This window comes from Fringilla coelebs, assembly GCF_963513975.1.
Source record: "Fringilla coelebs genome assembly, chromosome: 34".
NCBI classification, from domain to species: Eukaryota; Metazoa; Chordata; class Aves; order Passeriformes; family Fringillidae; genus Fringilla; species Fringilla coelebs.
The window spans coordinates 1,174,072-1,185,862 of record NC_140060.1 but is presented as its reverse complement, the minus strand read 5'-3'; the positions used below and the strand labels follow the sequence as shown (position 1 = coordinate 1,185,862).

General features: G+C 51.1%; 1 protein-coding gene across 2 annotated transcripts; it reads right to left on the bottom strand.

Moving 5' to 3' along the window:
* Positions 1-202: 202 nt before the first annotated feature.
* On the bottom strand, positions 203-11,776 carry COX6B1 (cytochrome c oxidase subunit 6B1). Of its 2 annotated transcripts, none has more exons than XM_084224181.1 (4): positions 11,686-11,776; positions 9,250-9,367; positions 2,593-2,693; positions 203-428 (listed from the first exon to the last, which is right to left on the bottom strand). In XM_084224181.1, exons 2-4 carry the CDS (start codon positions 9,353-9,355, stop codon positions 375-377), a joined length of 261 nt encoding a protein of 86 aa, XP_084080307.1. In that variant the 5' UTR covers positions 9,356-9,367; positions 11,686-11,776; the 3' UTR covers positions 203-374. The 2 variants fall into 2 exon arrangements, with proteins under 2 accessions (XP_084080307.1, XP_084080308.1); XM_084224182.1 differs by having other exon boundaries at positions 9,250-9,358; positions 11,686-11,749.
* Between the last annotated feature and the right edge of the window lie 15 nt (positions 11,777-11,791).

The following is an 11,791-nucleotide window of genomic DNA, read 5'->3' as shown; positions in this document are numbered from 1 at the left end:
CCAACTGCCCCCAAATTGTCCCCAAACACTCCCAAATTGTCCCCAAATTGTCCCCAAACCGTCCCTAAACCCCCCAAATGTCCCCAAATACCCCCAAATGGTCCCCAAATTGTCCCCAGCTGTCCCCAAACCCCCCCAAATGTCCCCAAATGTCCCCAACCCCCCCAGGTGTCCCCAGGTGTCCCCAAGCCGAGGCCAGGCCCAGTTTTTAACCCTTTATTGGCGGTGGTGCCGCGCGTCCCCTCGGGGGGTGACAGCCGTGTCCCCTGCCCCTCCCCCCGCGGTGTCCCCTCCCCCCGGGGGTGTCCCCAGGTGTCCCCAGGTGTCCCCAGGTGTCCCCAGGTGTCCCCTGCCGTGTCCCCGCGCTGGCACGCTCAGATCTTGCCGGGGAAGGTGCCCTCCTCACGGGCCTCGTCCCACGCCGTCACCTGGGGACAGCAAGGGGACATTGGGGACATTGGGGACATTGGGGACATTGGGGACATTGGGGACATTGGGGACATTGGGGATGTTGGGGATGTTGGGGACACTGGGGACAGTGGGGACATTGGGGACATTGGGGACATTGGGGACATTGGGGATGTTGGGGATGTTGGGGACATTGGGGGGGTTGGGGACATTGGGGACATTGGGGACATTGGGGACATTGGGGACAGTGGGGACAGTGGGGGGGTTGGGGACATTGGGGACATTGGGGGCACTGGGGACATTGGGGACATTGGGGACATTGGGGACATTGGGGAGTTGGGGACATTGGGGACACTGGGGACACTGGGGACATTGGGGACATTGGGGACATTGGGGGGGTTGGGGACATTGGGGACACTGGGGGGGTTGGGGACATTGGGGACATTGGGGGGGTTGGGGACATTGGGGGGGTTGGGGACATTGGGGACATTGGGGACATTGGGGACATTGGGGACATTGGGGACATTTGGGGGGGTTGGGGACATTGAGGACATTGGGGACATTGGGGACATTGGGGACATTGGGGGGTTGGGGACACTGGGGACATTGGGGACATTGGGGACACTGGGGACATTGGGGGGTTGGAGACATTGGGGACATTGGGGACATTGGGGACACTGGGGACATTGGGGGGTTGGGGACAGAGAGGACACTGGGGGGTTGGGGACATTTGGGGACATTGGGGACACTGGGGACAGTGGGGACATTGGGGACACTGGGGGGGTTGGGGACATCAGGGACATTGGGGACATTGGGGACATTGGGGGGGTTGGGGACATTGGGGACATTGGGGACATTGGGGGACATTGGGGACATTGGGGACATTGGGGACAGCCATGAGGACATTGGGGACATTGGGACACTGGGGACATTGGGGACACTGGGGTCAGCAACGGGGACATTGGGGACATTTGGAGACACTGGGGACATTGGGGACACTGGGGACATTGGGGACATTGGGGACACTGGGGACACTGGGGACATTGGGTCACTGGGGACATTGGGACACTGGGGACACTGGGGACATTGGGACACTGGGGACATTGGGACACTGGGGACACTGGGGACATTGGGACACTGGGGACATTGGGGACACTGGGGACACTGGGGACATTGGGACACTGGGGACATTGGGACACTGGGGGGTTGGGGACATTGGGACACTGGGGACACTGGGGACATTGGGGACACTGGGGACATTGGGGACACTGGGGACACTGGGGACATTGGGACACTGGGGACATTGGGACACTGGGGACACTGGGGACACTGGGGACACTGGGGACATTGGGACACTGGGGACATTGGGGACACTGGGGACACTGGGGACATTGGGACACTGGGGACATTGGGACACTGGGGACACTGGGGACATTGGGACACTGGGGGGTTGGGGACATTGGGACACTGGGGACACTGGGGACATTGGGACACTGGGGACATTGGGACACTGGGGACATTGGGGACATTGGGACATTGGGGACATTGGGGACATTGGGGGGGTTGGGGACACTGGGGATATTGGGGGGGTTGGGGACATTGGGGATACTGGGGACAGCCATGGGGACACTGGGGACACTGGGGACAGCAATGGGGACAGCAACGGGGACATTGAGGACACTGGGGACATTGGGGACACTGGGGACAGACAAGGGACACTGGGGACCCTTGGGGGTTTGGGGACGTTGGGGACACTGGGGACAGTGGGGACAGCAATGGGGACACTGGGGACATTGGGGACATTGGGGACAGACAGGGGACACTGGGGGGTTGGGACATTGGGGACATTGAGGACACTGGGGGGTTGGGGACATTGGGGACATTGGGGACATTGGGGGGGTTGGGGACATTGGGGACAGACAAGGGACACTGGGGACATTGGGGACAGCAAAGGGGACAGTAGGGACAGCAATGGGGACATTTGGGGACATTGGGGACAGCAAAGGGGACAGTAGGGACATTGGGGACAGCAAAGGGGACATTGGGGACAGCAAAGGGAACAGTGGGGACAGCAATGGGGACATTTGGGACATTGGGGGGTTGGAGAGATTGGGGATGTTGAGGGGATTGGTGACATTTGGTGACATTTGGTGACATTTGGTGACACTTAGGGACAGTACTCACCCAGGAGGTGGGGCACAGGGACTTGTAGACGCGGAAGTACCACTGGCACGGGGTGGCATCGGCCCCGCGGGCGTCCATGGCGCGCTGGCACCGCTGGAAGTCTGGGGACAGAGGGGACATTGGGGACATTGGGGACATTGGGGACATTGGGGACATTGGGGGGATTGGGGGGATTGGGGACAGTGAGGTGACAATGGTGGCATCGGCCCCGCGGGCGTCCATGGCGCGCTGGCACCGCTGGAAGTCTGGGGACAGTGAGGGGACAGTGAGGGGACACTGGGGACATTGGGGACATTGGGGACACCGAGGTGACACTGGTGGCATCGGCGCCGCGGGCGTCCATGGCGCGCTGGCACCGCTGGAAGTCTGGGGACAGAGGGGACATTGGGGACAGTCAGGGGACACTGGGGACATTGGGGACATTGGGGACATTGGGGACATTGGGGGGATTGGGGACACTGAGGTGACAATGGTGGCATCAGCCCCGCGGGCGTCCATGGCGCGCTGGCACCGCTGGAAGTCCGGGGACAGAGGGGACATTGGGGACAGTCAGGGGACATTGGGGACATTGGGGACATTGGGGGCATTGGGACATTGGGGACATTGAGGATACTGAGGGGACATTGGGGACATTGGGGACATTGGGGACACTGAGGTGACAATGGTGGCATCAGCCCCGCGGGCGTCCATGGTGCGCTGGCACCGCTGGAAGTCTGGGGACAATGAGGGGACATTGGGGACAGTCAGGGGACATTGGGGACACTGAGGTGACAATGGTGGCATCGGCCCCGCGGGCGTCCATGGTGCGCTGGCACCGCTGGAAGTCTGGGGACAGAGGGGACAGTGAGGGGACAGTCAGGGGACATTGGGGACAATGGGGACAGTGGGGACACTGAGGTGACATTGGGGACAGCAATGGGACAATAGGGACATTGGGGCATTGGGGACAGTCAGGGGACATTGGGGACATTGGGGACATTGGGACACTGGGGACACTGGGGACATTGGGGACAGTGAGGGGACATTGGGGACAGCAATGGGACAATGGGGACATTGGGGACAGCAATGGGACACTGGGGACATTGGGACACTGGGGACACTACGGTGACATTGGGGACATTTGGGCATTGGGGACACCAAGGTGACATTGGGGACATTGGGGGATTAGGGACATTGGGGACACTAAGGTGACATTGGGGACACGGAGTGGCCGGAGCAGGGAAGAAAAACCCCAAATTTGGCATTTTTTGGGCATTTCTGGGACATTTTTTGGGTTTTTTTAACGGGAATTTTTAGATTTTTGTAATTTTGGGGTTCCCCAGGAGGATTTTGGGGTGAATTTGGGGGATTTTGGGGTGAATTTGGGGGATTTTGGGGTGAATTTGGGGGATTTTGGAGTGGATTTGGGGGATTTTGGGCTGAATTTGGGGGATTTGGTTATTTTGGGGTTGACCAGGAGGATTTTGGGGTGAATTTGGGTTTTTTTGGGGTTTTTTGGGTGTTTTTAAAGCCCTACCCAGGCAGTTCTGCCAGCAGTTCCTGCTCTGGTTCTGAGATAAAAACTCCAAATTTGGGCATTTTTGGGACATTTTTTGGGGTGAATTTGGGGGATTTGGTTATTTTGGGGTGAATTTGGGGTTTTTTGGGTTGAATTTGGGGTTTTTTGGGCCCTACCCAGGCAGTTCTGCCAGCAGTTCCTGCTCTGGTTCTGGCTGAGGAATCGAGATAAAAACCCCAAATTTGGGCATTTTTGGGGCAATTTTTTGGGTTTTTTTGGGTGGAATTTCAGGAATTTTTTAATTTTGGGGTTCCCCAGGAGGATTTTGGGGTGAATTTGGGGTTTTTTGGGTTGAATTTGGGGTTTTTTGGGCCCTACCCAGGCAGTTCTGCCAGCAGTTCCTGCTCTGGTTCTGGTTGGGGAATCGAGATAAAAACCCCAAATTTGGGCATTTTTGGGCCATTTTTTGGGGGTTTTTTTGGGGTGAATTTCAGGAATTTGGTTATTTTGGGGTGAATTTGGGGCTTTTTGGGGTTTTTTGGGGTTTTTTTGAGCCCTACCCAGGCAGTTCTGCCAGCAGTTCCTGCTCTGGTTCTGGTTGGGGAATCGAGATAAAAACCCCAAATTTGGGCATTTTTGGGGCATTTTTTGGGGTTTTTTTGGGGGATTTTGTAATTTTGGGGTTTCCCAGGAGGATTTTGAGGTGAATTTGGGGCATTTTGGGTTGAATTTGGGGTTTTTTGGGGTTTTTTGGGCCCTACCCAGGTAGTTCTGCCAGCAGTTCCTGCTCTGGTTCTGGTTGGGGAATCGAGACAAAAACCCCAAATTTGGGCATTTTTGGGCCATTTCTGGGCCATTTTTTGGGGCATTTTTGGGGTGAATTTGTAATTTTGGGGTTTCCCAGGAGGATTTTGGGGTGAATTTGGGGTTTTTTGGGGTGAATTTGGGGTTTTTTGGGGTTTTTTGGGTCCTACCCAGGCAGTTCTGCCAGCAGTTGCGGGTCTGCTTCTGGTTGGGGAATCGAGATAAAAACCCAAATTTGGGCATTTTTGGGGCATTTTTTTGGGGTTTTTTGGGGGGATTTTGGTTATTTTGGGGTTCCCCAGGAGGATTTTGGGGTGAATTTGGGGTTTTTTGGGGTGAATTTGGGGTTTTTTGGGCCCTACCCAGGCAGTTCTGCCAGCAGTTCCTGCTCTGGTTCTGGTTGAGAAATTGAGATAAAAACCCCAAATTTGGGCATTTCTGGGGCATTTTTTGGGTTTTTTTTGGGGTGAATTTCAGGAATTTTGTTATTTTGGGGTGAATTTGGGGTTTTTTGGGTTGAATTTGGGGTTTTTTGGGCCTACCCAGGCAGTTCTGCCAGCAGTTCCTGCTCTGGTTCTGGTTGGGGAATCGAGATAAAAACCCCAAATTTGGGCATTTTTGGGCCATTTTTGGGGCATTTTTTGGGGTGAATTTGGGGGATTTTGTAATTTTGGGGTTCCCCAGGAGGATTTTGGGGTGAATTTGGGGTTTTTTGGGTTGAATTTGGGGTTTTTTGGGCCCTACCCAGGTAGTTCTGCCAGCAGTTCCTGCTCTGGTTCTGGTTGAGAAATTGAGATAAAAACCCCAAATTTGGGCATTTCTGGGGCATTTTTTGGGGTTTTTTTGGGGTGAATTTCAGGAATTTTGTTATTTTGGGGTGAATTTGGGGTTTTTTGGGTTGAATTTGGGGTTTTTTGGGTGTTTTTAAAGCCCTACCCAGGCAGTTCTGCCAGCAGTTGCGGGTCTGGTTCTGGTTGGGGAATTGAGATAAAAACCCCAAATTTGGGCATTTTTGGAGCAATTTTTGGGGTTTTTTTTTGGTGGAATTTCAGGAATTTTGTTATTTTGGGGTGAATTTGGGGTTTTTTGGGTTGAATTTGGGGTTTTTTGGGCCCTACCCAGGCAGTTCTGCCAGCAGTTCCTGCTCTGGTTCTGGTCGGGGAATCGAGATAAAAACCCCAAATTTGGGCATTTTTGGGGCATTTTTTGGGGTTTTTTTGGGTGGAATTTCAGGAATTTTGTTATTTTGGGGTGAATTTGGGGTTTTTTGGGGTTTTTTGGGGTTTTTTGGGCCCTACCCAGGCAGTTCTGCCAGCAGTTGCGGGTCTGGTTCTGGTTTAGGAATCGAGATAAAAACCCCAAATTTGGGCATTTCTGGGGCAATTTTTTGGGGTTTTTTGGGGTGAATTTCAGGAATTTGGTTATTTTGGGATTCCCCAAGAGGATTTTGGGGTGAATTTGGGGTTTTTTGGGGTTTTTTGGGCCCTACCCAGGTAGTTCTGCCAGCAGTTGCGGGTCTGGTTCTGGTCGGGGAATTGAGATAAAAACCCCAAATTTGGGCATTTTTGGGGCAATTTTTTGGGTTTTTTTTGGGTGAATTTCAGGAATTTTGTTATTTTGGGGTTCCCCAGGAGGATTTTGGGGTGAATTTGGGGTTTTTTGGGTTGAATTTGGGGGATTTTGGGCCCTACCCAGGCAGTTCTGCCAGCAGTTCCTGCTCTGGTTCTGGTCGGGGAATCGAGATAAAAACCCCAAATTTGGGCATTTTTGGGGCATTTTTTTGGGGTTTTTTTGGGTGGAATTTCAGGAATTTGGTTATTTTGGGGTGAATTTGGGGTTTTTTGGGTTGAATTTGGGGTTTTTTGGGCCCTACCCAGGTAGTTCTGCCAGCAGTTGCGGGTCTGGTTCTGGTTGGGGAATCGAGATAAAAACCCCAAATTTGGGCATTTTTGGGGCATTTTTTTGGGGTTTTTTTGGGGGATTTTGGGTTTTTTGGGTTCCCCAGGAGGATTTTGGGGTGAATTTGGGGTTTTTTGGGTGTTTTTAAAGCCCTACCCAGGTAGTTCTGCCAGCAGTTCCTGCTCTGGTTCCGGTTGGGAAATTGACACAAAAAACCCCAAATTTGGGCATTTTTGGGGCATTTTTGGGGCAATTTTTTTGTTTTTTTGGGGGGATTTTGTAATTTTGGGGTTCCCCAGGAGGATTTTGGGGTGAATTTGGGGATTTTTGGGGTGAATTTGGGGTTTTTTGGGTTGAATTTGGGGTTTTTTGGGCCCTACCCAGGCAGTTCTGCCAGCAGTTCCTGCTCTGGTTCTGGTTGGGGAATCGAGATAAAAACCCCAAATTTGGGCATTTTGGGGGCATTTTTTGGGGTGAATTTGGGGGATTTTGGTATTTTGGGGTTCCCCAGGAGGATTTTGGGGTGAATTTGGATTTTTTTGGGGGTTTTTTGGGCCCTACCCAGGCAGTTCTGCCAGCAGTTGCGGGTCTGGTTGTGGTTGGGAAATCGAGACAAAAAACCCCAAATTTGGGCATTTCTGGGGCATTTTTTGGGTTTTTTTGGGGGGATTTTGTAATTTTGGGGTTGCCCAGGAGGATTTTGGGGTGAATTTGGGGGATTTTGGGGTTTTTTGGGTCCTACCCAGGCAGTTCTGCCAGCAGTTGCGGGTCTGGTTCTGGTTGGGGAATTGAGATAAAAACCCCAAATTTGGGCATTTCTGGGGCATTTTTTTGGGGTTTTTTGGGGTGAATTTCAGGAATTTTGTTATTTTGGGGTTCCCCAGGAGGATTTTGGGGTGAATTTGGGGTTTTTTGGGTTGAATTTGGGGTTTTTTGGGCCCTACCCAGGCAGTTCTGCCAGCAGTTCCTGCTCTGGTTCTGGTTGGGGAATCGAGATAAAAACCCCAAATTTGGGCATTTCTGGGGCATTTTTTTGGGTTTTTTTGGGGTGAATTTCAGGAATTTTGGTATTTTGGGGTGAATTTGGGGTTTTTTGGGGTGAATTTGGGGTTTTTTGGGCCCTACCCAGGTAGTTCTGCCAACAGTTCCTGCTCTGGTTCTGGTCGGGGAATCGAGACAAAAACCCCAAATTTGGGCATTTTTGGGGCATTTTTTTGGGGTTTTTTGGGGTGAATTTCAGGAATTTTGTAATTTTGGGGTGAATTTGGGGTTTTTTGGGTTGAATTTGGGGTTTTTGGGGTTTTTTGGGCCCTACCCAGGTAGTTCTGCCAGCAGTTGCGGGTCTGGTTCTGGTTGGGGAATCGAGATAAAAACCCCAAATTTGGGCATTTTTGGGGCATTTCTGGGCCATTTTTGGGGGTGAATTTGGGGCATTTTGGGGTTTTTGGGGTTCCCCAGGTGGATTTTGGGGTGAATTTGAGGTGAATTTGGGGTTTTTTGGGGTTTTTTCAGCCCTACCCAGGCAGTTCTGCCAGCAGTTCCTGCTCTGGTTCTGGTTGGGGAATCGAGATAAAAACCCCAAATTTGGGCATTTCTGGGCCATTTTTTTGGGGTTTTTTGGGGTGAATTTGGGGGATTTTGGTTATTTTGGGGTTCCCCAGGAGGATTTTGGGGTGAATTTGGGGGATTTTGGGGTTTTTTGGGCCCTACCCAGGTAGTTCTGCCAGCAGTTGCGGGTCTGGTTCTGGTTGAGAAATTGAGATAAAAACCCCAAATTTGGGCATTTTTGGGGCAATTTTTGGGGTTTTTTTGGGTGGAATTTCAGGAATTTTGTAATTTTGGGGTTGCCCAGGAGGATTTTGGGGTGAATTTGGGGTTTTTTGGGGTTTTTTGGGCCCTACCCAGGTAGTTCTGCCAGCAGTTGCGGGTCTGGTTCTGGTCGGGGAATCGAGATAAAAACCCCAAATTTGGGCATTTCTGGGGCAATTTTTTGGGTTTTTTTGGGTGGAATTTCAGGAATTTGGTTATTTTGGGGTGAATTTGGGTTTTTTTGGGTTGAATTTGGGGTTTTTTGGGCCCTACCCAGGTAGTTCTGCCAGCAGTTGCGGGTCTGGTTCTGGTTGGGGAATCGAGATAAAAACCCCAAATTTGGGCATTTTTGGGGCATTTTTTTGGGGTTTTTTTGGGGGATTTTGGGTTTTTTGGGTTCCCCAGGAGGATTTTGGGTTGAATTTGGGGTGAATTTGGGGTTTTTGGGGCCCTACCCAGGCAGTTCTGCCAGCAGTTCCTGCTCTGTTTCAGGTCGCTAAATCAAGATAAAAACCCCAAATTTGGGCATTTTTGGGGCATTTTTGGGGCATTTTTTTGGGTTTTTTTGGGGGGATTTTGTAATTTTGGGGTTGCCCAGGAGGATTTTGGGGTGAATTTGGGGTTTTTTGGGGTTTTTTGGGCCCTACCCAGGTAGTTCTGCCAGCAGTTGCGGGTCTGGTTCTGGTTGGGGAAGCGGCTGTCGAACGGCGCCGTCTTGTAGCGGCAAAGCTTCAGCTTGATGTCCTCTGCCATGGCTAATTAGCCTAATTAACGACACTAATTAACACCCCCGCTCGTTAATCATCCCCCTAGAGATGTTAATTAGCAGCCTGAGGGGGTTAATTGGGGGTAAGGGGCGCTAATTGCTGAAAAAACAGGAAAAAATTCGAATTTTGGAACCTCTTTTGTGCTGTTAATTAAATTAATTAATGACTAATTAATTAGTTATTACATCCTTTAAGACCTATTTTACTAATTGCCACTACCTAATAAGTATCACTATTTATTGCCTATTTATTATTAGTATTTATAAACTAATTAACTCAATCTAACCACTTAATTAGGTAATTAATTATTAATTAAGCCCTCTTGCTACTGAAAACCAAATAAATAATTGATAAATATAATTAGAAGCTAATTAACCACCTACATAGCTAATTAGCACCTGCTTACTTAATTATCCACCTGCTTAATTAATAAATTCCTTAATTGTTAATTAATTCCTCCCTGTGATGATAAATAAAAGAAATAAAAACAGCAAAAAGATTGAAAAGTCATCAGTGATGCTAATTAGCAGCTAATTAATTAGTCAGCTGGCTGTTTAGCTGTTAGTTAATTAATTACCAGCCCAGCCTGTTAATTAGTTCATTAATTGTTAATTAATTTCTCCCTACAACGATAAATAATGGAATAATGTGGAGATCAAAATAACTGATTAAAAAATCATTAAGTATGCAAATTAGCAGCTGATTAATTAGCCAATACACTGGCTACAACCTAATTAGTTAACTACTAACCTAACCTGGTAATTAACTAATTGATTTATTAGTAATTAATCACTAATAAGCCCCACCCAGCAACGCCAAATAAGGAAATAAAAGAGGAAGGAAATCGACACAAGGAGAAATTAAAAGCTCATTAATTATGCAAATTAGAACCTGATTAACAAGTAGAAGCACTCATTAGCATCTGGCTAATTAATTAGTCTCCTAGCCTATTAATTAGCTGATTAAGCTGTTAATTAACCCCGCCCTGCAAGGACAGGAAGGGACTGGAACAGAAATGGGAGTGGCCAAGGCTTAATGAGCATTAATTATGCAAATTAGCGGTTAATTATTTAAATCCCAGCCTGAGCGGCGTGGAATTAATTAGCGACCTAACGAGCTGATTAATGAGCTCATTAATTATTAATGAGCCCCGCCCCACCCTGCCCAATGAGGGGATGAAGCAGAGGCGGGAGGGGCGGAGCTCGTTAATTATGCAAATGAGCAGCGGATCCATTCCTGCCCTCCCGGTGCTCCCAGTATAAACCAGTTCATCCCAGTTCAAACCAGTTCATCCCAGTTCAAACCAGTCCATCCCAGTAACCCCTTCAGACCCCTCCCAGTGCTCCCAGTATAAACCAGTTCATCCCAGTTCAAACCAGTAACCCCCCCAGACCTCTCCCAGTTGCTCCCAGTTCCCTCCCAGTTCCATCCCAGTCCATCCCAGTTCAAACCAGTATCCCAACCAGGGCTCCCAGTTCATCCCAGTAACCCCCCAGACCCCTCCCAGTCGCCTCCCAGTTCATCCCAGTCCCTCCCAGTTCAAACCAGTAACCCCCAGACCCCTCCCAGTGCTCCCAGTTCATCCCAGTCCCTCCCAGTTCAAACCAGTAAACCCCTCACTCCCATCCCAGTCCATCCCAGTAAGCCCTCAGACCCCTCCCAGTGTTCCCAGTCCATTCCAGTCCATCCCAGTGCTCCCAGTTCATCCCAGTTGCTCCCAGTCCCATCCCAGTAACCCCCCAGACCCCTCCCAGTTCATCCCAGTGCTCCCAGTTCATCCCAGTCCCTCCCAGTTCAAACCAGTAACCCCCTCACTCCCATCCCAGTCCATCCCAGTAACCCCTCAGACCCCTCCCAGTGCTCCCAGTCCATTCCAGTCCATCCCAGTTTGATCCCAGTTCATCCCAGTTCCTCCCAGTCGCATCCCAGTAACCCCCCAGACCCCTCCCAGTTCATCCCAGTCCATCCCAGTAACCCCTAAAACCCCTCAGACCCCTCCCAGTCCCTCCCAGTTCATCCCAGTAACCCCTCACAGCCCCCCCAGTCCCTCCCAGTCCCTCCCAGTCCCTCCCAGTTCCCCCCAGTTCCTCCCAGTCCGGCCCGCCCCGCCCCCACCGCTCCCCTCACGACCCTCACACCCCCCCCAGTCCATCCCAGTCGCTCCCAGTCGCTCCCAGTCCCTCCCAGTCCATCCCAGTACCCTCCCCAGCGCTCCCAGTCGCTCCCAGTCCCTCCCAGTCCATCCCAGTAGCCCCCCCAGCGCTCCCAGTCGCTCCCAGTCCCTCCCAGTCGCTCCCAGTTCTCCCAGTACGTCCCAGCTCTCAAAGTCACTTTCACCCCCGCTCGCCGCTCGCCGGAACCAACGAGTCACGCCGGAAAGGACGGAGCGCCGCCGGAAATGACGTCACTAAAGGCCATAGAG